The 27344-nt window shown below is 51.9% G+C and overlaps 2 protein-coding genes across 5 annotated transcripts; one reads left to right on the forward strand and one right to left on the reverse strand.

Moving 5' to 3' along the window:
• Window positions 1–3753: 3753 nt before the first annotated feature.
• Thap7 (THAP domain containing 7) lies at window positions 3754–6777 on the forward strand. 4 transcript variants are annotated; one of them, XM_052158838.1, is made up of 5 exons: window positions 3754–3850; window positions 4017–4096; window positions 4491–4706; window positions 5782–5922; window positions 6120–6777. In XM_052158838.1, exons 2-5 carry the CDS (start codon window positions 4017–4019, stop codon window positions 6670–6672), a joined length of 990 nt encoding a protein of 329 aa, XP_052014798.1. In that variant the 5' UTR covers window positions 3754–3850; the 3' UTR covers window positions 6673–6777. The 4 variants fall into 4 exon arrangements, with proteins under 4 accessions (XP_052014798.1, XP_052014799.1, XP_052014801.1 ...); XM_052158839.1 differs by having other exon boundaries at window positions 4491–4646; XM_052158841.1 differs by lacking the exon at window positions 5782–5922 and having other exon boundaries at window positions 4491–4646.
• A 2403-nt stretch (window positions 6778–9180) lies between these two features.
• Window positions 9181–26316, reverse strand: Lztr1 (leucine zipper like transcription regulator 1). The gene is made up of 21 exons (XM_052158317.1): window positions 25789–26316; window positions 25342–25404; window positions 22665–22721; window positions 19468–19547; window positions 18997–19105; window positions 17437–17520; window positions 16545–16602; window positions 15631–15770; window positions 14542–14743; window positions 14156–14308; window positions 13660–13770; window positions 12968–13060; window positions 12745–12840; window positions 12499–12664; window positions 12087–12256; window positions 11807–11963; window positions 11043–11169; window positions 10792–10941; window positions 10142–10247; window positions 9983–10063; window positions 9181–9800 (listed from the first exon to the last, which is right to left on the reverse strand). Exons 1-21 carry the CDS (start codon window positions 25986–25988, stop codon window positions 9684–9686), a joined length of 2520 nt encoding a protein of 839 aa, XP_052014277.1. The 5' UTR covers window positions 25989–26316; the 3' UTR covers window positions 9181–9683.
• Between the last annotated feature and the right edge of the window lie 1028 nt (window positions 26317–27344).

Below are 27344 nucleotides of genomic sequence, written 5' to 3' on the forward strand. Positions count from 1 at the left end.
CTTACAGTCTCATAGCCAGCCCAAGCTATTTACTTTGAGAGAACAGATTTGAGAGGATGACTTTTCAGATGGCATACTATCTAAAGCCAAGACACAAGTCAAGGTAGAATCATAAGTCTTTGAGTTAAGTCAGATGACAATGTTCTAGGGTGTTAGGTTTATCTTATACTTTATAGGTTACAAAATGGTAATCGTTGTGATCTATTTATATTTGAGAGAAAGGTTTGGTTTTTTATTAGAACAGAAAGGGGGAAGTATTGTGGATGGGCCTGGTGCTGTTCTTGTGAACCAATCCCCTAATGAATAAAGGAGCCAATCACTGGGTGAGTAGGCGGGACTTCCAGGTTGGATGGAAGAAGAGAGGAAGCGGGAGAGACTTAGGTCTCTTTGGAACCAGGACAGTAGAGAGTAAGATGTACAGGGGAAGCTACTAGAGTTTCCCCAGTATCATGGCAGATCCGCAACAGTTTGCCACCAGAGGGATCAGATTTTAATAAGGCTTACAAAATTAGGTTTTAGTTGTTGTGTCCAGAGATTGATTTACCATTGTTTCTGAACTAAGTCTGTGTTGTGTTTCCTTCACGCAGTGGCTTGCCTGGGTTTAAGAGAGAAAGGTGCTGTGGCCAAGTGTGGGTTTACCTGATGTGCTCCACAAAGGCTGTGGGGGATTTGAAACATGGACATGCCAGTGGGAACCTAGCACTCTGTGTGGTGAGACTGTGTCGTCAGAATCTCCACAAGATAAACACAGGTTGGTCATCGTTCACCAGTGCGTGACTGGCCAGACCTCAGGAATGTGCCGGCTCGGTTATTTTTAGTATTTCCCTCAACGATCCTTGAACAAGCAAAATTTTCACACTCACACACCCACCCATGTTAACCTTAAAGGATTACAACTCCAATTTCTGATTATTCCACTGGATTGTAAAAACTTGCAGTTTATGGGCCTCGCTAATTACCACCCCTGAAATACAGCAAATGGGAGTTAACTCCAGAAGCCTCAAGGCCACTGCCTTCTGGCAGATTGACGCTACCCATGGATTCCAATTTGGGCAATAAACATGTTTTTGTTGCAATAAACACACACTCCCACTTCATATGGGCCTCTGCCTAAAGGGGAGAAAGCTCTAAAAAATCATACCACACCAGCTCCTCCTTCACCGTATGGGCCTGCCAGAGCAAATCAAGACTAATAGCGGCCCCGCCTTCACCAGCATTCACTTTAAGACCTTCTACTCGTGCTCGATTCAGCAGCACATATACTAAAACCTTCTGCTCTACATGAGAAGTTACTCAGCATACAGGAATCCCTTATAATCTGAAAGGACAAGGTCTACTTGAAAGGGTATACCAGACCCTCAAAACCCAGCTCAAAAGTCAAGACTCAACCTCTTTCCCCTTTAATGTTGTTGGCAATGGCCCTAACAATATTAAACTCTCAATATATGTAAAAATACAAACTATCTCCCATAATCCTTCATTGGCATATACCACGATGCCCCGCCTCTGTGAGATGTTGGGATCACCTAGATAGGATCTAGAAGGTACCAGACCCCTCTTCATGATGGGAAGGGGTTTACCTACAGGATCAGTCTCAGCCTATCTGGATATCAGCATAAAATGTCTGACCTCCCCACCCACTAAGAAGATGGCTTGCCTATTGCTGACAGGAAAGAGGAGGAGGAGACCCAGAAAACACCCTTGACCAAGGAACCAGATCACCTGGAACGACATTCTTGACCTAGCAAGCACACAACGTATATTCTCCAGCCCCTCTCTCTGTTACCTTAGTATCAGTCTTTGCTGTGTTGCAGGCCTGTCATGCCACCACTTAACCTTCAAATTCTGTTCCCAACACCTAATCAGGCATGCTGACTGTACCAACCAAGGCTGCCAACTCTCTGTCTCTATTCCTGTCTATCCTAACTCCAAATAGGCATACCATAAGCTCTCAGAGGCCGAGATCACCATTTCCTGCTTTGAATGTGACCCTAACAACGGTGGGTTCATGTCCTGCTGCATGTTGTACAGAAGAGATGTGGTCGTAGCCATTGTCACCATCAGAACCATCCAGATTGCAAATCGGCACCCAGTTAGAATTAATGTAGGACTGGGTGCTTGACACATTGTACCTGTGACCAAACAGCTGCCCTAGGCCTTGAGGAAGAATGCCATCTTTATGTTAGGCCGCAGGATGCTCACCTAGATCACAAGTTCAACCTCATGTATGCCACAGTGCCCTTTATGCGCTGGTACATGAGAGACAGTATGGGGGGGGGGGGGTTCTCTTGGGTCCTGGGAGGGCCTAGCAGCACTGGAGAAGGTTTAGGAAGACTGGCTATGGATTTCACAGACTCAGAGGCTAAAGAAGGGGAGGAAGAATACCTAAGGAAGCCATGTGACTGACAGTCACGCCTTTGTCTCTCCCTCTGTTAACACTATATGATGCTTTTACTTAGTACTGCACCTTTACTGTGCAGTGTACTTTTTTAAAACAACAACAACGAGCCGGGTGTGGTGGCTCACGCCTATAATCCCAGCACTTGGAAGGCAGAGGCAAGCGGATTTCTGAGGTCGAGGCCAGCCTGGTCTACAGAGTGAGTTCCAGGACAGCCAGGACTACACAGAGAAACCCTGTCTTGAAAAAAACAAAAACAAAAACAAAACAAAAAAAAAACAAACAAAAAACCCCACAACAACAACAACAAAGTTTCCTGTCTTTCTTGGAAAGAGGGCTAGTTAACCAATTCGTGAATTCTTGTGGGAGAAATACATGTGTTTTCTCTAAGACATTACTAAGTATGTCTGTATGCTCAGTTAAAAGCTTCTAACTAGATAAGGGAATTAGGGCAACATGTTACTGTCCCTCTCACCTCACATAAAGTGCACGGAAGTGGCTTTTCACACTGTCCTGAGAGAGGGCTGAGGATAGTGTGCAGCTGATGCTCCATCCAAGGGCTGTAAAACCCAGTTCCTGATAGGCCATTTCTTCATTAGTTTTCCTCCACTGCTGGCAAACGTAAGCTCATACTCATTGTATGTCCCCAGACTGTACTTGGGGCACTCACTACCTCCTTCCTGTTAGGGGAGTAAATTTTGAGCGCTGGTCTTGATTTTAAGAACTTGATCTAAAATGAACCCTCCAAGATTGCCAGATACCACAATAAAGTAGATGCTAGAAAGAGATGCTGCTGCCTGGCCCAGCTGTAAATTCTAGGTTTCTTCTGAGACAGTGGCAAAAAAAATCTCTGCGGGATCACACCTGGCATCACACCTTTGTGGTGGGAAGGCCAAAGACCCTTGTTTGTAGCGCCTCTGCCAGTGCAGTTAATACCGTTACCCTAAGAGTTTTTATGTGTCGTTACATTTTATTTTGTGCATATATATGGGGATCACAGGACAATTACTGGACGTTGGTTCTCTCCTTCCACCAGGTGGGTCCCGGGGATCAAATTCAATCTTCAGGGATGGTGGCAAGTGCTGAGCCATCACACCAGCCAGTGACCGGGTTCTGTCAAACAAAGAGCCTAGGTTTTTCTTGGTGGTGGATCTTTTTCAACCGGAGTGTCCGCGTTCAGGGAGCACTAAAGACCGCACCGAGCCGCTTCTCCAAACAGCGGGCGCTCAGCAGCGTCCTTGGACACACAAACAAAACAAGGAGACCAGAAACCTCAACTCGGCAGTAACGATCGCCATCCCTCACTCCCAACATCCGGTGACCCGCCCCGCCAGGATCTCTTCCGGTCCCGCCCCTTGGGGGCCGGGCGCCACGGGCGACGGAGTGTCTGCTACCAACTTCCGCATTGACCCACCCATCGCGAGATTTTGGCGGCGCAGCAATGGCCAGACCGTGAGTACCGCTGACGGGAGTCTATAGAAGGAGTGAGGACAGGACTGGCTGGGGTCGGGCCGCGGGGAGCCGACAGGCTCGGGCCCTCTGGAGGGAGTGACAGCAGGGCGTGAAGACAGTCCTCCCCCGACTGCCACCCGCCACCCAGATCCCGCCCCCTCCCCAGATGCCGCGACACTGCTCCGCCGCCGGCTGCTGCACACGGGATACGCGCGAGACTCGCAACCGCGGCATCTCCTTCCACAGGTCAGCGCGCGTGCGTAGTGGCACGCGAGGGCTCACATGCGCAGGCGCCGGTGTGGCTGCACCTTAGGCCCGCGCAGGAGACGGCGCTGTCCTGAGGTCGAAGTGAGGCTTGAACTTGTGAGCGGGAGGGTGGAAGGGGAGGTCGCGTAGTCTCTAATCCAGCCGAAAAAGGACTGGACGCTTACCTGGCTTGGATTTACAGCTCTTGACTCCACCCTGCTAGACGATGCTGAGCAGGCCCCTTTCCTTCTCTCGTCCTCAGTTTCTCCTTTTCGCGTGCGGGTGGTAATCTGAAAGGGTCGCGGGGAGGTCTGCTGTTCTTGCTTGGGGAGCTTGGGCATCCCGAACGCAGGGCTGTAGACAGTCTGGTGCTCACGGTTTTGTGGCTCTGCAGACTTCCCAAGAAAGACAACCCCAGGCGCGGCTTGTGGCTGGCCAACTGTCAGCGGCTGGACGCCAGCGGCCAGGGCCTGTGGGATCCGACCTCTGAGTACATCTACTTCTGCTCCAAACACTTCGAGGAAAACTGCTTTGAGCTGGTGGGAATCAGGTGGGTCTTTCTGCCAGCCAACACCAGGACAGGTTGTGAGGCGTCAGAGCAGTGGATCAGGTGAGGCAGCTCTGTGCCCCGGTGAAGTTCATGAACATCCGCTGGCATGCTCGCAGACAGGAGAGCAGTTGTCAAGGGTGCAGTCGCCCCTTGCCAGTTCTGTACAGTTAAAGCATGGTCCCAGGATCACCTTGCCAGTGACATTAGAGAAAAGCAGCCTTTCCAGACTAGGGAAAAAGCCCACTTTGCTAAAGACTTGCTATGCGGACATGAGGACCCGCTCTCAGATTCTAGTACCCAAATAAAAAGCCACATGTGATTGCTTGTTCCTTTAACCTCAGACCTGGAGAAGACAAAACAAAAGGATCCCAGGGACTTTCGGCAAAGCTAGTCTAGATGAGTTGTTGAGCCCGGTGTTGAATGAGAGACTGTCTTTAAAACATAAGGTGGAAGGGCTGGAGAGATGGCGTAACCATTTTAGAGCACTATTACTCTTACAGAAGACTGGGGTTTAATCTACCTCTGGGCACCGGTACACACACGTACATGCAGGCAAAACATTCATACACATAGATAGGGCTAGCTCAGGGTTTACAAGCACTCTCTGACAGCTCTTCCAGAAGACCTTTGTTCATCTCCCACCACTCACATGCTGACTTACAGCAGTCTGGAACTGGCTTACTCCAGTTCCAAGTGATCCAGTATCCTTCTCTGACCTCTGTAGGTAATAGGCATGCATGTGGTGAACAGTCATAGGCAAAACACCCATACACAAAAATAAAAAATGTTTTTAAGGAAAAAAAATCTTTAAAAACTAAGGTGGAGAATGATTAGGGAAGGCACCTGAGGTCTGCTGCTCCACGCTAAAGAAAAGCAGCTTTACCACAGGTTGTGCAGCGCCTCGTCGGTCCAGCTGGTCCACCCATCCCTGCTGGTGGCTTTTCCCTTCGCCCTAACCCCGGAAGCTCATTCACAGGGAAGATGAGTTTGATTTTAGCACACGGGGCATTCTTGAGATTCGCTGCTGGCAGTGTGCCTTGGAGCCTCTCGTCCCTAGTGCTGCAGGACCTACGCTGGGAATCCAGGGAAGCGGCACCATTTTTCTCCAGCTCACCTGGGCTGCTTTTCCCCACAGTGGGTATCACAGGCTGAAGGAAGGGGCAGTCCCCACCATATTTGAGTCTTTCTCCAAGTTGCGTCGAACAGCCAAGACCAAGGGGCATGGTTATCCACCTGGCCTGCCTGATGTCAGCCGGCTCCGGCGATGCAGGAAGCGGTATGTGCTGCAGGACTGGGGGTGCCCCACCCTCACCCCAGGGCTGAGGGACTGGACCCTAGGGTGAATGCCAGCATCTTGGCTCAACAGGGTTCTTGCTATCTAGACCCAGTGAAGGGGGCTCAGCTGTTAGGGAGACTACACGGGCTAATGAGAGGAGCCTGGCGTGCCTTAGTTTCTTTCTGTCTCCCTTCCAGTTGCTCCGAAAGACAAGGACCCACAACTCCATTTTCTCCACCTCCTCGTGCTGATATCATCTGTTTTCCTGTGGAAGAAGCCTCAGCGCCTGCCACTCTGCCTGCATCCCCAGCTGTGAGGCTGGACCCAGGCCTTAACAGCACCTTCTCAGATCTCCTGGGCCCTCTAGGTGCTCAAGCCGATGAAGCAGGCTGTAGCGCACAGCCTCCACCTGAGCAGCACCCCTCCCCTCTAGAGCCACAGCCCGTCTCCCCGTCTTCGTACATGTTGCGGCTGCCGCCACCTGCTGGAGCCTACATCCAGAACGAACACAGCTACCAAGTGGGGAGCGCCCTGCTCTGGAAGAGGAGAGCTGAAGCAGCTCTTGACGCTCTGGACAAGACCCAGCGCCAACTGCAGGCCTGCAAGCGGCGGGAGCAGCGACTTAGGCTGCGACTGACTAAGCTGCAGCAGGAACGGGCACGGGAGAAGCGAGCACAGGCCGATGCCCGCCAGACTCTGAAGGACCATGTACAGGACTTTGCTATGCAGCTGAGCAGCAGCATGGCCTGAGGGGGCCAACACCCAGGCTCTGGCCTCTTTTCCTCAGAGACACTAGACTGGAACTGCATCCACCAATGTGGCCAGATGTCACAATAAAGTGGATGCTAGAAAGAGGCTGCTGTTTGGCTCTGCTGGAGGTGTGTGCCTGGCTCCCCCACCCCTACCCCACCCCTCAGACCATGACCAAAGCCCTAGAGAGTTCAGATCCTGGCATGCCACCTCTTGGTCCTGGAGAAATCTTTGTTTGCACTCCCTCTGCCTGTTTAGTTATTCATGTAAGAAAGTTAGCCCCTCTGAGATGAACTCTGCCCCCTTCCCCTCTTTGAAACAGGGTTTCATGAGTCCAGGCTGGTGTGTTTGTAGCCGTACAGGTATTGCCGTCATGCCCAGTATCAGACGTGGAATGTATGTAGAGGCACAAGCTTCCTTATGTTTGGCCAATCCCTCACACAGAGCACACTCCTAGCCCCTTTGCCCTCAACCAACATAAGGCACCCTCCACTCGTCAGGCCATAAGGCCATACGTAGAGAAATCGGTCTTGGATCTAGTGTTGAGGTCTGGCCTAGGTACTGTCGACCTTGGGGACCTGGGTTTCTCACTACAGTTTTGTCCATGGTAAACATCAAGTGCATGCCCTCTCCCCACTGTTCCTTAGCCACACAGCTCAAGCACAGTGAGTTGATGGCTGTAGTTGATACACAAGGTTCTCAGTTTGATTTTTCAAGCTCTGGGTGTGTATTTGTATCCCGTGTAGACGAGATGGTTGAAGGGCCAACTACGGCAGTTGGAAGCTTTCACACGGTGGTTTTACAGGAAATATTAAATAGGTCAACCCGCCAACTCTCTGCAGCGGTGTCGGACCACGCTCTCGCTCTCTTCACCACTGCCAACTCTCCTGACCCCACCATGCCTCAGCACCATGTGTCTGCAGGGTCCGCTCAGCTTTCCTCTCCCAGCCAGCTCCACAGCACCTCGTCTGTGTTTCCTCTCTGCCATCGGCAGACCCACACTCTAGTAACCAAGTAAATCAAAACTCTTAAAGCCTAATTAGCCAATCAGATTTATGCATAAATATCACAATTTATACGATGCCAATACAATAATTTAAGAGACAATTGATAATGATAAAAGCATTATCCCAATATTTCTAACCTTACAAGAACTTAGCTATTTGTGGCTAGTAAATACCACATAGGTCCATAACTGAAGCCATCTCAGTTCACCCTCTCTTCCCTCCTGCAACCTCTTGTCTGTCTCCCCAACTCCTAGCTCCACCTCCTCTTCCCTGTCCAATCACAGGCCTTCTACTGCCCCAGTGTGCTTGGACAGGAAATACCCTGCAACAACATGGTCCTTCAGAACAGGCTTGGATGAGGCCATCTTTGGGAATGGCTCTGATACAGCACAACTGACTGATGCCAAGCCTGCCTGCCTGCCTGCCTGCCTGCCTGCCTGCCTGCCTGCCTGCTGCCTGCCTGCCTGCCTGCCTGCTGCCTGCCTGCCTGCCTGCCTGCCGCCTGCCTGCCTGCCTGCTGCCTGCCTGCCTGGCTGCCTGCCTGCCTGCCTGGCACCGTCCGTAGCTTAGCTGCTGCTTGAGTCAGCCTCAGCCTCAGCTTGTGCCTCCCTCTCTTCCCAGCACATCTTGTAACCAGACCACTCCCTGTTTGTCAGTATGGGTGCCTTTCTACCCAGAGCCCCACCGCATGGGGTAAATGAAGCACAGAAGGGAAATGTGTTCTACGGCCAGGAAGAGACAGCAGAAAAAGAGTTCTGGTTTCCTAGGAAATAAGACAGTAGGTTCATGGACTCAGGTGCACTGTGCAGTTCTGGGATATAGGCTTTCATGGCCTGCTTCAGGTAACAAGGTTGGATGCCTTGGACAGTCTAGGGCTCTGAGGAAATACCTCAGGGATGCAGTTTTCTCTCCCTTGTGACTGACACAGTGTATTGACATGGGCAAAACAGGGAAAATATACTAAACCCACATCTCGGGAATCTAAGCGTAGAACTGTCATGTGCTACTGGAGGGCAGGCCAGTGGTGGCAGCATTGCCACGGCTGTAATAGCATGTCTATGACAGAATACAGACATAGGAACATCTCCACTTTTTCTCTAGCCCAAATATGCACACTGGGTGGGTCAGAACATGCAGCCTCTCTGGGAGGATGAGCTATGCTTACTGCCTTGTGTGCTGGGAGCAAAACCTTCCAAAGTTCATGTCTAAGGTCTGACCAGCGTTAATAATTCCCATTCATAACTTCTGGGTAAGGAGTGGGGTATTGCTATTATAAGCTGCCAAGCCCTCGTCCCCTGACAGTAGGATTCTATGCTGGATCCACAACACACCAGCTGGCACCACTAAGCCACACTCCCGCCATCTTTCTACTGCCAGGTGCTGTCCCTGAGCCCTGGTCTTGGGAGAGGTGCACCTGTCCCGCTGGTACAAAGTCCAGCAATCCTCTGAGGGGAGAGTGAGGATGATTATAGGAAAGACGGAAAAGACTCCGAGACAAAGGTTAGAAATTGAGAGGGCTGTCCAGTTAGTACTGCAGCAGCTCCAAGTTTAATAATAATTCTCATAGGCTTTATATACTTTACAGTATCTTGGGAAACAAAGTCACAAGCCAGCAGAGACAATGACTGACACACATTGGATATCTGTACCTATCTGGAGGCCTCTCTGTTCCTTCCTCCAAGATTAACAGAACATTAAGCCCTTTACCTAGAGCTTCAAGTATCCCCTTACTGTTTCGTGAGTCAGCAGGCCAGAGCATCTGCCCGCAGAGCCTGGCCTGACAGGCAGGCTTTCACAGAGGCAAGCAGAATGGCTCCTGACAGGTGCCAGCTGGGAAGGGAGTTCGCTTCGTTTGCCATTCCCTGTGGGGCCCGTGTCCCCGATGAAGTGCAGGCTTTGGGGGTTCCTGCACACCTCAGCCTCCTGTAGAAGCTGAGGACCCTTGACCCCACAGGTGTGATCACTCTGCAGGTGGCTGGGTGTCGTCACTCTCCAAACAGATCCTCAGATGTCAGCGCCCAGCTCTGCACACTGCTTGTCAGAGATGTGGGAGGCCAGGGAGTCTATGATGTCCAGCAGCAGCTGCTGGCTTAGCAACCGCAACGTGGGCAGCTTAGAGACCTGCACAGATGACCAAAACCACATGAAGCCAGACTCCCAAGAGGATCAGGGTGGGCAGAGGAGTCCTCTAGGGCCCCTGCCTGCTCAGGCCTAGGCTGTCTGAGGACAGTGGGCAATGGCCAAGAGGTGCCCAGGCCTGCTGAGGAGAGCTGGGACCTAGAACACTGGGGCCAGAGCCTGACCTTGGTGAATTGGTGAACAATGATGTGCAAGCAGTGCCGCTTCATGTCCAGTGCCTGTGTCTTGTCAGCAGCCTCCAGAATCTGTAATGGTAAGAAGCATGAGGCCCTGCCCCAGCTCACCCACGAAGGAAGGCGTGGGCTGAGGGTACTAAGCATTACCTGCAGCACGTTTTGCACTGTTACATTCATCTCTAGGTTCTGCTTGCAGTATGCCTGCAGCCGGTTGTTATAGAAGCCATAATAGTAGGGGGCTGCGAACAGGTAGCTGGGTAAAAGTCAAGGAGCTGCCAGGTCAAAGGACATGTATTCGCCCGCACCCACCTGACCTGCCACACCCCTTGTCCTCCTGGGAACGACACAAACCCCAGAATCCAGAGCTCCGGCTAGGGCCCCAGCTAGCTTCTCTCTAAACAGGTTCTGAACCATTTCAGGTTCAAAGTCCCCATCCACGATCCAAACAACTCCTGAGTCCTCTCACTGCATGTGCACGGTCCCAGAATCTTTCCGAGCCCTCCGGTCCCATCAGGTATCCTTGCACCTCAGAAAGCACCGGAATCACTTTGTCCACCTCCTGCCTGTTAAACAGCAGTAACTAGCCCACTTGTCCCCTGCACTTGTAAAGGTTAAGACTCAACTAAGTTAACCAGAAAGTGGTTTGTCCTGCTGCCTGCCTGCCCGGAGCCTTTGGAAACCAGTAGGCCCAGTACCAGCATTTGGCACTGTTCTAAAATTAGGTACCAAGCCAAGATCAGCCAGCCAACTACAATTCCCCAGAGGTGACCCAGGAGCGCCGACATGTAAACGGATGCAGTGAGTCCTCGGGGGGCATGTTGACCTCGCCATAGTAGATGTAGCGTAGCATGGACTCAAAGGCCTGTCTGCTGGGAACCATCTCCCCAATGGAGATGTTCACCTGCCCATCCTCCGGCATGAACGACCGAAACATGGCCTCAAAGTAGCTGCAAACAGGGAGGTAGATCCCAGCTCTCAGGAGAAGTCAACATCAAGGCCCCGCCCCGCCCCGCCCACCCCGCCCCACCCTCATAGGCCTGCAGCATACCTAGAGCGGGCAGCTAGGATGGCTTTGTGGGCTGGCCGTGGGTGGCCATCTAGCAGTAGTGTGATATCACAGAACTCAGAGCCTGCTCCCTCCAGGTAAGCCTTCATGTCTTGGATCAAAGATGTGCCTGGGGGGGAGGGGTAGAAGGGCCTTGAGAAGACTCCCACCCTGACCCTGAATCAAGAGGCGAACTTTGTTTTCTGGCCCAAGAGGAACCGCCTCTCCAGTGCTCAAAGTTTCCCCAAACCAGAAGTGCCAGTCATTCCTTCCCTCAGCTTTCCAGTTCACCCGGAAGCAGTCCTTGTTCTGGCCTCACGGATGCCGTACCAGCACCTCATCTCCTCCCGTGTCCCTGTGCAGCTCCAGGCTCGTGCTGCACAGCCCTCCAGGCCTGCCTTTTGGACTATCATGCCACTGACACGCCCCAAAGTGAGCCAGGCCAGTGGAGACGTTAGCACTCTCCAGTGGCTACAATGACAAGGACTGGGCCACACACAGCTGCGGCTGCCTCACTCACCTGACCACAAGACAGGAGGTCTGACCAGCCAACCAGAGAAGGTACAGGTCACCCTGAAGAGTGGGTTTCGTGGGTACCCAGGCTCACTGGCACATCGCTTACTATTAAGCCCCTGTGCCTCCCAGTCCCTGTGCCAGGGAGCACCCGAGTGGGTCAGAGTTGCCCTTACCCCAAGGTCCTGGCAGGTAAGTGGATCTAAGTCTCTCACCACTTCCCTACACTCAGGACATGAAGAGAGGCTCCCTACCAATGTCCACAGGCTGGTCGGAGGGCGCACGAGGGGGCGGCTGCTGCTTCCGACGGACAATCTCCACAATCAGTGGGGATGAGAGGCGCTCAAACTCCCTCATCATGATCACCTGATTGAAGTGGGACTCCTTGACTATGAAGTTCAGGCAATGCTCCTGGGACAGACAGACACAACAGGAAAACAGAGTCAGGCCCAGGCCCAGGCTGGTGACAGAGCCTGTAGAGAGGAACAAGGGCACCCAGGACGGCCTGCGCTGGCAGGCATTGCCAGCTTATACCTTGAGCTGGCCCAGCTGTAGCTTGGCGGCACTCTCACACACAACCAGCACATTCTGCAGATCCACAGACGCTTCGATGTACTGCCGACACAGCTGCTCAAGGCGACACAGCTGGAAGCTCAGGGCCAACTTGTATACGTCCATGATGAGCAGCACGTCTTCTACATGGCCTGCACCAAAACGTCCCTGAGCCTAGGGGCCCCGGGAGAGGAGGGCCTAGAAGAGTGCCCAGGGCTCCATCCATGACCAAGAGGGCCAGGGCTGCAAGATGGCAGCTAGACTGCAGGTCAACTGCTATCACCAGGTGGCCAGCTTGTGCCTCAGGCACACCTGGGACACACCTAGCAGCACCACCTCGGGCTCTGCTGCCCCGCCCCCACCGTGGTGCACATCACCCATATCCCAGGCAGACCTTTCCGTGGGTACTTGATCTTGTCTGTGTAGAGAAACTGCATGAGCACCTCAAATGGCCGGGCCTCAGCCTCACGGATGGCCACGCGTAACAGAGGTGGCCGTGCCCTGCCCACAGCTGAGCCAGGGGCCTCCTTGGCAGCTAGAGCCCCATCTTCATCTAGCTTCTGTGGGGAAAAGGGAACTCAGGGCACCCCTGTAGACAGCAGGCAAATCTTCCCAGGCATGGGGCCAAAGGAGACCTGACCTGGGCCAGCCACTCCCGAGCCTGTATGATCTTCCTACGAAGCCACCGGCTCCTTGCAGTGACAATGGCAACGTGGCCCTGCACACACTCTTCCTTCTGCATGAAAAACGAATGATACATGGGGAAAGCACAGGACCCGCTGCAGGGGACAGAGGCCAGCAGGCCGGAGCAAAGCCCCACTCACACACGCAGCAGGTGAAGCTGGTATAGGTCAGTCGCCTACCTCACCAAGCACAAACTCCACATCACAGAACTGGCGGCCCTCCCATAGGCGCCCATAATCTTCGTGCAGTGTGCACTTCGGGTAGCAAGAGAACTGCAGAGAGAGAACCAGCGATCAAGCAACAAAAAAAAAAGCTGGCTATGACCAGGCAGCCCCGGGGCCCTCAGGCCAGGGGCCAGTGAGCCCAGCTGAGGACTGTCCTGCTGTGGCCCTGACCGAGAGGGGCTCCCATGGCACAGTCTTGCACTGGCAGGGGCTCCCAGGCCTTAGGCAGGCTGTACTCTTTCTGATAAACACGGACCCAGGAATTCAAGCACCCCTCCCACCCCTCCCACCACTGAAATACATCTATTCATGCCTCTACTATGGCACAGGCCCCGTCCTAAGCACCAAATCCTCCGGGTTTGGGAACCGGCTGCTACGATCCTCTGGAGTCCCCAGCATGGAGCCCGACTGGCCACTGCTTTGCTGGCCCCGCGAGCTGACCCGCCATTTGTCTCTGCCTGCCTCACTGTAGTAAGGCTCCCTTCTTTCTCCCTGTGTTCCCTCTGCTACCCGGACCTACGGCATCTCTAACTCTCTCCACCCTGGCTGCTCAGGCCCAGGCATCACTGTGCACCTTTACACATCCCTGTCCCCACCCACTGGGCCCACCTGCCCCGGCAGGCCTTGCAGAACCACTAGCTACCCACCTGGAACCTGTACATTTCCCCACTACGAATGTTGTTGTCCACAGTGCCCCCAAAGATGTACATGGCATCAGAGATGACAGCAGCGGCGTGGAAGAGCCTCCCGCTGGGCAGCTGAGAAAGTCAAGAAAAGCAATGGGATGGACCGAGGCTCCGACACTGCATCCAGATGTGGCCAGCTGTGGACAGGGCTCCTTGTGGCCATGAAAGAAGAAAGGCCAAAGATCCCAGCCCCATGGACAGAGGTGTCCTGGGTGCTGCTGCAGGTCATGGGTGGGGGGCGGGGGGCAGAGGGCAGGGCAAGCTGGGCATCAACTCCAGGTTAGTGGAGTACTTAATCCAGAGCACCTCACTGAATGCAGAGGATAAAGCCTGCGACCCCAGAGCCATGTGTTGCTGTGTGACCTGAGTAAGCTCTTCCAGGAGTCTAAGCTACCCATCCATGAAAGTCCCTGCTTCCGAAAGTAATGGGATTTTAATAAGGGTCCTTGGTGCTCACCTCTGATGCCAGGTGGACAGGCTGCTTGGCTGAAGTGGTGCCAAAGTCTAAGCCAAACACATCTCTGGACTTCTTGAAGCTGCTCCGCTCTTCAGAGGTTAGAAGAGGCTCCTCAGAGGAGGAAGCTCGCTCAGGCACCTCAGCCCCACCAACCTTGCAGAAAACAGATGTAAGAAGGGAATAAGCCATCATCCCTCCCAGAGCTCGCTATGGCTTCCAGAGGAGGGACAACACATTGCACAAGGCTGTGAGGGCGGTCAGAATGCTTCCCGGGGCTCCTCAGGGTAGCAGCCCAGTGCCACAGATGGAAGGCAGGCAGGAAAACTGAAGGCTCTCGAGTTGTTCTTCTCGGCTGTGTGAAACCCCGGGACCCAGGCAGGACTCACCTCACTGTCAGAGCTGGGCTGGACCACCTCCCAGGTCTGGAAGTCCACATCATAGCAGTGCAGCTCATTGGGCAGTGTATTGTCTGCTGCACCCCCAAACACATAGAGGTGGCGGTCAAAGGCCACCATGGTGTGTCCGTAGCGCCGCTGTGGTGGTGGTGGGGAGCCCCGAAGCAGGTGCTCAGTAGGGATGCGTGTCCACCTGGGGCCATGGCCATGAACCAACAGTGGGGTGGGAGCTCTGCTCTCTCACACACTCCCCACTAAAGGTCCTCCTATGAAGTCCCCCTAAAGTGTTTGACATACCAGCCCATGGTCTAAAGGGAAGAAGATTCAGGCCTCTGTGTCCAGCATCTCTTGACCTGTTTTAGCCACGGCCTATCCAGCTCCGTGCAACCTACCCTGGGGCTCCACCCACCCCTCCTCCCACCACCATATCGAGGGCAGCAGTGACAGGGCAGAGTCTGCTGCCTCAGCTCTGTGCTGCTCACTACCCAAACAGCAGAGTCGCTGCCTGGGAGATGCCTGCCCAGGGCTTTGAACAGATCCCTTTTCTGCTAAGTTAGCAGAAGAACTGAAACAGATACAGGCTGTTCCACCTGGATCCACGCTGCCCCAAAACGTTATTCCTTCTACCCAGAATTCCTGGTACTTCTTTCTACCCTGACCTGTGGAGTAACTTTGGAGTTCCCTCCCAAGCCTTATTCCTTTTCCTCTGTTAGTTCCAGAGCCAAAGGTTAACCCTATCATAAGGTCCAAGAATAGACAGCAATCAAGGGAAGCAGAGAGCCTGTGTTACCCTGCCTGTCCTCTGCTATCACATGATATCGGCACTGGCCGCATTGTTCGCAGGGGCCATGAGTACGCCATCCACAGTATAGGGCTATTACCCTTCACACTCAGGATAGCCATGGGCGCTGATCTAGGCCATGTCTTACTGAGCTACAGCCACAACCCAAAGGCCTTTTAAGGTCAAATAACCATACTCCAGGCTGCATGTTTCTGCTATATGTGGAAACTAGGAGATGACAACAGTTACCAGACATAGGCATGAACACATTAGGGTCCCCCAAGACCCAGAGAACTCACATCTTCTCTTTGAATTCAAACTGGAAGAGGTTGTTAGTTATCTTGGCTCCACTCTGTCCTGAGAACACGAACATCTTATCCCGGCACACAGCCACAGGGAAGTTGCAACAGGATGGGGGAATCTCACCACTCTGGGCCACCTGGGGGATTGGCACAGCTCAGCCAGGGCTACATTATCCTAAACTTTGAATAAACATAAAGAGCGTACATCCTCCTCACAGCGACCCACACATCCTGTTCTCATCAGCCAAGGCTAAAAGCATGAGCTTCATTTGGAGTTTAAAATACAATGTCTACAAGAGAAACAAAACTCCGGGGGAAAATGTGGCTGTTGCCGTGTTCACAAATCACACCTGTGCCGTGCATGCCCTTCCAGGACTCAGAGCTTTGTTCTTCCTCTGACTCTACTGTCATTGCCAGGGGACTTCAGCCTGGACGACAGCCGTAGTTCCAAAGCCTTTGATATTTACTCACACATTTGTTTTGGAGGCAGGGTTGGTCTCACTGTACAGATGTGGCTAGTCTAAAACTATGTAGTCGAAGTTGACCTCAAACTCACTCTGTAGCTAAGGATTACCTCAAATTTCTGACGCACCTCCCAAGTGCTGGGATTACAGGCATGCCTCCACACACAGATTATGTAGGTCTGGGGGTGAGATGGGGGGGGGGGCTCAAAGCATGCTACATTACCAGCTAGCACCCCCCCATTGGAATTTCTAGTCAATAATGGAATTGGGCTGAGGGAAGGCCAAGGAGGAAAAGAGGCTAGGCCTTGGTAAGGGAAGAAGACAGCTTCCGTTTCACCTTCTCCAGCACCTCCCCACACACCAGCTTCAGCCACCCCGCACCTTTTACTACTGCAGCCCAGCCCCAGTGCCTGCCTCCCACCTGCAGTACGCCCCCAGTGCCCTCACCTCCTCCCAGCATGTGAGCTCTCGGTCCTGGAGGCCAACTGTCCACATGTCGTTCAACCTGCATCAGGACAGAGGAGTCAGGATCCTTTGGTCCTAAGCTCTGGGAAAGAACCACTTGCCATGTGTGTCGGGGGACAACTATGCCAGATTTCTTAAAAAAACAACAAAAACCACAAACAAAACAGGCATTCCTGGGAAGAAGGTGCAACCTCAGATCCCTGCACTTGGCCCCCAGCCGCTCTCACTTCCTGCTGACCAGCTGAGACAGAACAGCTTCACACATAACATCTGGGATCCTGAGACACCTGAGACAGGGAAGTGACGACACGCAGAGCCTACCGCCCCACTGTACCATTCTCAGTTTCTGCAATGTTCAAGTTTAGAATGAGCACATGCTGCTTTGGTTATTAAACATACACAGCAAAACTACTTTTCTAAAATAAGAAGGAAGTCTGGTGTGGAGGCTCACACCTTTAATCCCAGCACTCAGGAAGCAGAGGAAGGAGGATCTCTGAATTAGAAGCCAGTCTCTACATAGAGGGTTCCAGGACAGCCAGGGCTATATACACAGCAACCTTGTCTTAAGACAAAAGTAAAACATAAAACAACAAATAGAGAAAACTGCAACACCGGAGCTCAGAGCTGCGTTTGAGCTGAGTGCTTCCTGCTTCCAGCCTCCTCCTGTAAATCCCACATAACCTCGTCTGAGAAAATCAAGAGGTCACAGACGTGGCTGGGAGCACCATTCAGAAGTCTTACCTCCACACCCATCTCCTCAGAAACTCAAAACCTACCAGAGTAGCTTAGCCCAGCCAGAGAACTTAGGTGCCAAGAGAGCTTATTCTGCCCTTGAGGGCATGCAGAGTTAGGAGACGTGGCCAGTTATGCCTACCTGGCATTGCCATCATAACCAGCAAAGATCCAGAGCTTGTCACTGTACACTGTAGCCCCATGGGCTGACCTGGCAACAGGCAATCTAGAACAAAAAGAAAAAAATGAGAACTGCCCAGAAAGGCTCAGTTCTGAAGAGCCCTGGTTGTTCTTCAGAAGGCCATGTTCAATTCCAAGGCAGCTCACAAGCATCTCTGTAACTCCAATCCCAGAGAATCTGATGCTCTCTTCAGGTCTCCTCAGGTACCAGGCATACACATTATGCAGACATATATGCCGGCAAAATACCCAAACAATGAAAAAAAGTTTTACATGTATACATACATACACACTAGTATATATGTGTGAATATAATGTATATACATATAATTACATGTTTAAATGACATGTAATATTTATATATAATATATAATGGTATATATTTTATTTATCTATCTATTTATAACTGAGGAAAGCGGTCATCAGGGCAGGCTGCAATGCTGGGCTGCATGTGTCATGTGTTGAGCAGCTAGGCCCATGTCCGCCTACACTGGGACTAAAAGGCAGAGCTAGGGCTATAAGCAAACAACAGCACAAGATGCGTAAGAAATCCAGATGTTGAAACTGTGCATGGCAGCATGTCGGTAAATGCTGACCCTGGGGAATGAAAGGAGACTCAGGAGTTCAAGACCAGCTTCAGCTACACAGCAAGCCAGTGGTCAGGCAGCCTTTGTGAAACCCTGACAAAGACCAACCAGACCAAACCACACCCTGTAAGGGGCGGGGGCATGTCTCCCGTTTGTAGGCTGCTTTCAGGAAGCTCTGGGTTTGAGTCCCAGCACTACAAAAAACAGACATGGTGCAATACACCTGTAACCCAGAGGGTCAGATGTTCAAGGTCATCCTCAACTACACCCAGCAGGCCCAAAGCTAGCCTAGCATACATGAGATCCTACTGCAAAGATAGGGAGAAAAAAGTATCAGATATAGGGAGTATATCTTAACGACAGAGAGCTAGCCTCGTACCAACAAGGCCTTGGATTCCATCCCCAGTGATGGGAAACAAAACAAAGTACAACGAAAAGAAATCTGGGCCCAGCCGGGTGGCGGTGGTGGCGCACACCTGTAATCCCAGCACAGGGAGGCAGAGGCAGGCAGATTTCTGAGTTCGAGGCCAGCCTGGTCTACAGAGTGAGTTCCAGGACAGGCAGGACTATACAGAGAAACCTTGCCTCGAAAAAAACAAAGCCAAAAAGCCCCCCCCCCCCAAAAAAAAGAAAAGAAAAAAAAAAAGAAATCTGGGCCCATTGAGGCCCAGCACCCGCCCAGCTGCTAGGAGAGCACTGTTCTGACAAAGTAGGAGTCTCCACTCCTTAGGAAAGGAGACAGAGCACCAGTTCCTGGCTGCCTGCAATGCACACCCCCTGCCCAGCCAAGCCCTCAGCGGACTCAGCAGGAAAATTAAGCAATTAATCAACACCTGCCAGACACGGGCTCCATGTGTGGACTGTGGCAGGAGGCACATGGGCCCGAGTACAAGTAGGCCTCGATTACTATAAAAGTTCTCAGCAGAATCTCTTACCTCCCTTCAATCTTCCACTCTGTCCACTGGCCAGTTGCAAATTTGTATTCAAAGAGGTCATTTTTATTCTTCAAGTTAGAATTGGAATAAATATCTCCAGTGTAGCCCCCTGGGTGAGAAGAACAAACGTGAAGGGGTATCTAGGGTATCTATCTAGGGGGAGGGTAGAACTGTGGAGGCCCTGGTTAACGTGTACAAACCTTCAGGTACCAACTGCCCACCCAAGTGAACCCTGGGCTCTGGAGATGCAGAGATGGGCAGACTGGTGTTTCTTGCCCTAGCCATCAGAGAGGACACAGCTGGCCCCAAAAGCTCAGGACATTAGGGAAAATCAGTCCCCTCAAGCAGAGGTTCAGAGCGCTGCAGTGGACAAAGTTAGTGGGGAGAGAACCCAGGCGCTCAGAGAGGTTCGGAGGCTAGAGGTAGGGAGGCAAGAAGTCTGCGGGCTCAGGAGAGGAGGCCGCTGCTCACCGAAGACGAACATGCTGCTCCCGTAGACAACAGCGGAGTGGTGGTAACGGGGGGCTGGAGGGGTGCCGGTGGTGAAGGCTCTGGAGGGGCACACGGTGAGGTAGGTTACCAGGAAGCCAAGGCCCAGAGCCTTTGATTCCGAGGTGCTCTCTCTTTCTTCCCCGCTCTCGTTGACCTACCCTCCCTCTCCTCTGCTTTTCAAGTGTTGGTGTTGCTGCAGATAGCCTCGGCTGCTGTGTACTTCACAAGGCTATGTAGTCCAGGTTGGCCTCAAGCTTACCATCCTCCTATCCCAGTCTCCTCAGTACTGGGATTCAAGGGCACCGCCCCCATGGCTGCAGTAATTTGCTATTTCTTTCAGACAGGTTATCTATCACTATGGTCCAAGCTGGCCTCATTATGGTTCAAGCCATCTTTTACCTCAGCCAGCCAACAAGAGGGGAGGAGAGCTGTATGCCAGGGAGTCAGTTTTGGTTTGCTTCTGTATTTCAACGTTGTTATTTCTCTCACTGAGCCTTTAAAACATCACTAATCAGGAGAAAAACCAAAGTAACAGGCATGAAAATTCCTACTTACCTGCCTGGAGCAGGTGCCCACTCTGAACCCTTCTACTGAGCGACTCTGAGAGGCCTCTCAGGAATTTTTCTGAGACAGGGTCTCTGGCTGTTCTGAAACTAGGTAGACCAGGCTGGCCTTAAACTCAGAGAGCCACCTACTTTTTCCTCCCCAGTGCTAAGATTAAAAAGCCTCCATGCCTGACTTTCCCACGCCCCCTTTAAACAGGGTCTTACTATGTAGCCTTGGCTGGCCTAGAAGTCACTATGTAGACCAGACTGGCCTCAACTCACAGAGCTCTGCCTGACTGTTGGGATTAAATGTGTGAGCCACTGGTGATGCCTGGCTGGAACTTTTTTTTGTTTGTTTTTTTGTTTTTTTAATCATTTGAAAGGTATTTTATAATTTGTTTTTTCAAGTAGGCAACAGAAATTGGCTTGGCCCTGGTCTCAGGACGCTGGGATTATGGGATTCCAGGACCTCTGTGCTCAACGTAAGCAACTTAGTTTTGCTTGGTTTTTGAGGTCTTGCTATGTAACCAGGCTGCTCTCAGATTTGCAAAGCTCCTGCTTGCCTCTCAAAACTTAACACTAATTGTCTACCCCCACGTGTCTGACTGTATGTGAATTTTCTGCAGTACTGGGTAATGAACCCAGGACCTTAGGCATGCTAAGCAAGCACGACTACCATTACGGTACAGCCTTAGAACTGGGGGAGGGAGTGTCTTGAACTCAGGTTGGTCCTTGAACGTATGATCCTTTTGTCTTAGCTTCCTGAGTGCTAGTATTATAGGTGTATGCCACCTTGTCTGCCTTTCTTAAGGAACTTTTGACTAAGAGTCACAAAGTCTTCAAGGTGATTTTCATTTTTGTGTGGTACTGTGTGTGTACACGAATGAGAAGCACGTGTGCCTCGGTACACATGTGGAGGAGAGAGAGCAGCTGTGTGTGGAGAGATAGTTCTCTCTTTCCACCTTCTCTCCAGCTCTGCGGGTGGAACTCCGGTCACCAGACTAGCACAGCAAGCGCCTCTACCTGCCAAGCCATCTCGCTGGCCAGTCAAAGTAATCATTAAAATTAACTGAGGACTGGACCTGGGAATGGAGCTCGTATTAGCAAAGTGTTTGCTTAGCCTGCCTAGCCAAAGCCCTATGTTAGCTGCCCAGTACTCCATAACCGGCAAGGCCAGAAGCACCTGTCGTCCCAGCTCTCAGGTGCTAGATGCAGGGCAAGAGGTCATGGTCATCCTTACCTACACAGCAAGTCTGAAGCCAGTCTGGGGTACACATGAGATCCTGTCTCAAAAAACAAACAAACCAAAGGAAGGCTGGGGAGACGGCTCAGAGGCAGAGTGCTTGCCTGGCGTGCACCAATCCCTGGGTTTTGTATCCAGCAAAGGAAAAAGAGATAAAAGAATCCGTAGCAGGTATGTGAAGATGAACGTGCCAGAGAAACGCTTGCAGTGCTATGCAGGTGCTACAGGCAGACCAAGCAGAGGTCTGGTTGTTAGTTGAGGGGTTTTGTTGCTTTTACTTGTTTGTTTTTGTCAACTTGACACAAGCTACAGTTATCTGAAAACAGGAAACACACTAGAGAAGATGATTCCATAATATTGGGCTGTGGCAAGCCTGTAGGCGTTTCTTTGTTGGTGACTGGTGCGGGAGGCCTCAGCCCACTGTAGGTGGAGCCATCTCTGGCCAGGTGGTCCTGAGTGCTATAAGAAAGCAGGCTGAGCAGGCCGCCAGAAGCAAGCCAGTAAGTAGCTTGCCTCCACGTCCCCAGATTCCTGCCTTGGGTCCCTGCCCTGACTTCCTTCAGTGATAGATTATGACATAGAACAGCTGAGGTAAACTTTCCTGCCCACGTTACTTTTGTCATGGTGTTTCAGGACATCAACAGAAACCTAACATGAAGCCAAGCAGAGCTACCCAGCCCGGCTGAATGCGCAGCGCAGCCACACAATCTCAGAGCCCTGAACTCTCCTCTGTTAAGAGACCACTCCAGAAGGGGGCTGGGAACCAAGGGCCATGTACAGAGCACGGAGCAGAAGGGGCTGAGTGGCGCTGTGCTCCTGTGAGCAGATGATGGCGCTAGCAAGCCTAGCACATCCCGACCCTCAGGATGGTGTCTCCCATCAGCTCCTGTGAGCTGCTGCCAGATCGGGTCTGCTGCAGAGACCGTGACGATGCTGCACCCACACAGTCGAGGTTGTCATTCATGGGATTTGCTGCTCAACAACTGTGTGGGCTCTACTGGCACGGAACTAGCCCTATGCGACAAAGGTGGGACAAGGGGCTCTGCTGCCAGCCTTGAGGTGGAACTCTGGGAAAACTGCCCAAGCTGAGGCCTGCCCATGCCCTGAGGCCCCACCGCTGTTCCTGGCTCAGGACAAATTTTGGTGACTGCAGATCCCTCCCAAGTCAGAATCTACTTACCACCAACTAGACCAAATGCAGCCTGCAGCTCACAGGATTTGGGATAATTTAGGATAATCATTCTTACGGAAAGCCATGAGAAGAGAAGCCGCCCACGGCTCTCATCTATTATCCTCTCCCAGCCCTCCATGAGGAGCTGACTCTATCAGCCCAGTGCTGCTGCTCTCCAGGAAGACAGGCAGAGTCCTGGAGCCCAGGGGCCACGCACCTGCACCAGGAGCAGTCCTTCACATCGAAACGCAGGAGGTCGTTGAGCATCGTCTTTCTGAAAGGCATCCAGGATAGTGCAAGGGGTTACCTCACCAGGATCTTCAAGATGGGAGAGGGCATGCATCTACAGTTGGAGGCGGTAACAAGGGCCTGGTTCACTGACCTGTCAGACAACTCATCAATGTCCAAAGCTCAAAACTAGTGACTAGGTGATATGGGCAACTAGGAGTCCCACACAGGCAAGGCCAGCCTGATCGCACCACGCAAGGGCCCAGAGCTGGGGCCCTCATTCATACTTCACCCAGCCTCCAGAAGTCCTATCCTGCACTGAACCCTTCCAAGGCTGCACCACAATGACAATACTCTGGCTCAAACATCAGTGGAGACCTGCATGTTTTTCCATCTGTCACCATCTGACGTAACAACTGCACCAAAGGTAACTCTGCCGCTCACTGGGCCAGCTTGCATTTAATAAGCAAGTTGTTACTGTGGAGGAAAGGAGGGCCAACAGGAATCTGCAGCTCTCCCGGGCCAGGCTTTCCGAGGCATGGCTCCCTGCCTGCTCAGTCTATGCTGGTGGGTACCCTTCCTAACGTCATCGTACGGGAGAGGAAGCATGGAGCAATGGCCAAGAAGTCAGAGCTGAGATGCTGATGTCGCGTCTAGTTCCTGCCCTTCCTCCTTTAACCCCCTACTTAAACTTAGTGGCACTTGTTAAACAAAATTATGGGACACTACTGCTTTAAACTAATTTTCTATACTTGCCCCCCAAAGACCTGGGCAAACCAGAACAGTTACCAAGGTCAAATGCCTCATAAACTCAGGCATGAAAGCCACGGATCCCAAAACCTAACAGTTTCTCCTAAAACCAGGAGACTGTAGACAGCCTGAGCAAGTGTGCTGAGGAAGCCTCTACCGTACACTGAAGAGTCTGATTTGACTGACCAGGCCTCACCCCACTGCCAGGTTTCCTTGCTCCTATCTTCCAATCCCAAAGTTGCTACTGCCCAGAGGAGCTCTTCTTTCCCCTCTGTTAATTGGGGGCACCCTGACTTATGGTAGGTCACAGCCAAATAGACGTGTGGCTGGCCTTCTCTAACTTTTATTTTGAAACTGCATACTGGAACCATTTCTGCTTATTACCACAGAGGCGTCCACCTGCTCCAGAAGATGCTGAGGACAGCAGTCCTAGTGTCCTAGCCACCCTATGCTAGACAGCAGTCTTTTTGTGTGTGTGTGTGAAAATCTTTTTTTTTTGGGGGGGGGGGGGTTCGAGACGGGGTTTCTCTGTGTAGCCCTGGCTGTCCTGGAACTCACTCTGTAGACCGGGCTGGCCTCGAACTCAGAAATCTGCCTGCCTCTGCCTCCCAAGTGCTGGAATTAAAGGCGTGCGCCACCACCGCCCGGCTGGTATAGAAATTCTTACTACGGCTCGTCCTTTTCTTTTACTCAGTAAATGGGTTCATCTGGACACTACTGTAGGGAACTGAGTAAGGAAATAGATCATGGCTCTCATCTATTATCCTCTCCCAGCCCTCCAGGGGAGGTGGCACTAGAAAGAGGTAAGGAGCACAAGGCCTTGTCCATAAGAACATTAGAAAGGAACAGAAGTGTGCAAGGGAAGGAACAACACCGCGAATGGCTGAGCAGCAACGGATGGGGACAATCCAAATGCAAGGTCACCACAGAGACAGGACAGCACTAACAAGTAGGCCATACCCTCCTTAGGGCGGGTCTTTGCACAAAAAAGATGGAGACATTACAGGGCTGTGAACTCTGATGTGCAGTTGTACATGAATCCCCAACTACTCTTGGAGAAAGAGACTGTGGAGAAAGCTAAAATCCTTGATGATCATGGCCAAGTTTTCATAATCCTGAAAATCTCATTCACTCTATGTCAACCTCGTGTAGTCTACAGGGCCAAGGAGCCTGCCCTGGGCTTTAGGCCAGGCTCTATGCCTGAGAGGAGGGAGTCATATGTAAACACATGACCTCAGCTTGACTGGTGGACATCTGTGTGCACGGAGCCGTGCTTACTAGGTTATTTCCAGGAATATTATCTTCCAGGAGGTTAAAGCAACACAGGGAAATCTGCATCAAACGCAAGGCGTGTACAGCATCACTAAAACTGTTTTAGAGGTAGTGAGATCGCTCAGCAGTTGAAGGTCCTTGCCATCAAGTCTTGCAACCTGAGTTCAAGTCCTGGTACCCATACTAGGAGAAAGATGATTCCTGCTAATCTCCACATTAGCTACACTCACTCCCAACCCCCTACCCCCACCACACACACACACACACACACACACACACACACACACACACACACGAGATGTTACAAAACAAGTATGTGGGAAAAGCCTAAAGAGAAGTGTGTCGGGAAAGGAGAAAAGTGCCAACAAGGCTAGCAAGAGTACACACGTTTCTTCCAAAGCCGTGTCTCCTCATTCAAACAAGGATATGTCCATATACTTAGCATGTGCTGCCATTTGAGTGCTGGGTAAAAGGGCTTTAAGGGTAGGATCTTCCTCACCATCACATGGGAATCAAGTGCAAAGCACCACACAGATGGGTAAACAGAGCTCACAGGGCATGGCTAATGAATCCCACTCTCAGACAACAGTCTGTCTCTCTGTCATCATCCCCTGCCACCACTCCATCAAAACAGGCAAACTCACCCGTTGTCTCCGCCAAACACATAGATGGCATCCTTATATGCCACGACTGTGTGTTTGCTGCGCCTAGAAAGAAAGAAGGGGTGAAGGGTGGTGAGACTGGGACTCTCCTGGCTGGCACCCACGAAATGGGACTACACATGGTTGCTGCCACATAAGTTTGGATAAAGCCTCTCAACTGCTAAGATCTAGAGAGATCCTTCGGTTTCTTCAGACAGCAAGGTTACCTGACACACCAGGGGCGCTTCAGACTTCCCACTCAAACCTCACAGCTCAGGGACCCGAACAGGATCCTCAGAAACAGGTCTGGTACCCTGCCTAGAGTCACTGTGGTGCTACTCCTGGGTACTCCAGGACATCACACTGGACCTCGTCCCTAGAGCCCGTCCTGAGAATTCAGCTCTCGTCCCCACTACCAGTGCCATCAGGATCCCCTGCACACTGTCGTACCGGGCGCCCACGAATTCGTCGCAGGGCGGGAGGCGCCGCCAGCGATGCACTGTTTCGAAGGGTCCAAAGTTGAGCGTCAGGTACTCGACACTGTCTGAGCAGCTGTGGTCAAAGTCCACGCTCGGAGCCACCTTGGAGCGCACCCCTCCGGTCAAGGCCCCGGACCCCATGGGGCCTCCGGAGCCTCCGGAGCCAGCCATCCCTGGTTTAGACTGGATAGGCCGCCAGGTTGCAGGACTCACGGCCACCGCCCGGGCCGAGCCAAAGGACCACACTTCCCAGAGAGCCCTGCGCCCCTGGTGGAGCACTTCCGGCCAGCTGGTGGATCCTCCCGACAAACCTCGCGCTCCCCGCGACGCGTCTGGCTGTCGAGGGACCTGGCGGCTGAGCACCTCGCATTATCATATATCGAGCACGTCACGTTCTGGAAAAGTATTTCTGGCCAAGTCTCCGCTTGGGTTTCCCCTTTCAGGAAACGCAGTCCGACCATAGTAAGCCACTGACATTCTCAAGGCTGCGGCGAGCTACACGCTCCCGGCATGCCTTGTAGTGGGGCTTTGCCTTCTCCCGGAAGGCCCCCCTCCCGCCTCCAGGATGAGGTTTCCGACTTGCAAGTGAGCAGCTCAACTATCCGTCCACCTTCTGTTTGTGCCTCCCAAACCTGATCTTCACTGCTCCCCCTCTGCTCTATCTTGGCATTCTTATTGTCTGGGACTCTTGATGGCGGGGCACCTCTGGGTTCTCTGTTCAGAGTAGAATCTTTATTTTTCCTCTCTCCCTCCCCCTCCCTCCTCTCCCTCCCTCTCCCTCTGCCACTAGGCTACACCACAATCCGTGTTTTTTAAAATTGTAGTCTGTTGCCAGCTGAATCGTCTGTGAAATGAAGATTCAGGAAGTTCAAACAAAAGGGACACATGTAGTTATGAAATGGATATAAAGTTAATTGGTCTAGTTTCAATTTTTTTTTGTGAGATCTTATAAATGTAAAATTGTAAAAGTCAAGAGCAGCTTCACAATGGCTATCCTAACTCTACCAAAAAAAAAAAAAAAATTGAGATAGAGAGTGGGACTGGATAGGTTTTGAGTGACCACTGTAATCCAACAGAGTGTATTTGTGAGTTTTGTTTTATTCCAGAGTTTCTTTGTGTAGCTCAGGCTGTCCTAGAACTAGCTCTGTAGATTAGGCTGGCCTTGAATTCAGAGACCTGCTTGCCTCTGCCTCCTGGGCACTGGGATTAAAGGCGTGTGACACCCACCTCCTGGCTGTGATTAATCATCATCATCATCATTATTATACCAGCTCAGGTTACTGTAGGCAGCATGGAGTCTGCAGGACCCAGCTCCCATCTCTCTTAAGTGGACAAATACAAAGGCTGCCTCTGGCTTCTGAAGCATTTTAAAACCAAAAGATCTCATGTAGTCCAGGATGGACTGAAACCTCTAACCCTCCTGCCTCTGCCTTGAGTGCTGCTATTACAGATATGTTACATCAGGCCTGGCTCTAAGTGTTGGCCCAATTACACTGAGACACAGATCTACTGATACATGTGTTTTAA

This window comes from Apodemus sylvaticus, chromosome 15 (assembly GCF_947179515.1).
Source record: "Apodemus sylvaticus chromosome 15, mApoSyl1.1, whole genome shotgun sequence".
Taxonomy (NCBI): domain Eukaryota; kingdom Metazoa; phylum Chordata; class Mammalia; order Rodentia; family Muridae; genus Apodemus; species Apodemus sylvaticus.

Excerpts from the sequence above, each read along its gene's own strand:
- Lztr1 (XM_052158317.1), bottom strand. The coding sequence starts at position 25,988 with ATGGCTGGCTCCGGAGGCTCCGGAGGCCCCATGGGGTCCGGGGCCTTG. Across the intron at positions 12,257-12,498 it reads GATCAAGTACCCACGGAAAG|GCCATGTAGAAGACGTGCTG; the intron begins GTCTGCCTGGGA and ends GTTTTGGTGCAG. Across the intron at positions 10,942-11,042 it reads ATCCTAGCTGCCCGCTCTAG|CTACTTTGAGGCCATGTTTC; the intron begins GTATGCTGCAGG and ends CCCTGTTTGCAG.
- Thap7 (XM_052158838.1), top strand. The coding sequence starts at position 4,017 with ATGCCGCGACACTGCTCCGCCGCCGGCTGCTGCACACGGGATACGCGC. Across the intron at positions 4,097-4,490 it reads CGCGGCATCTCCTTCCACAG|ACTTCCCAAGAAAGACAACC; the intron begins GTCAGCGCGCGT and ends GTGGCTCTGCAG. Across the intron at positions 5,923-6,119 it reads CTCCGGCGATGCAGGAAGCG|TTGCTCCGAAAGACAAGGAC; the intron begins GTATGTGCTGCA and ends TCTCCCTTCCAG.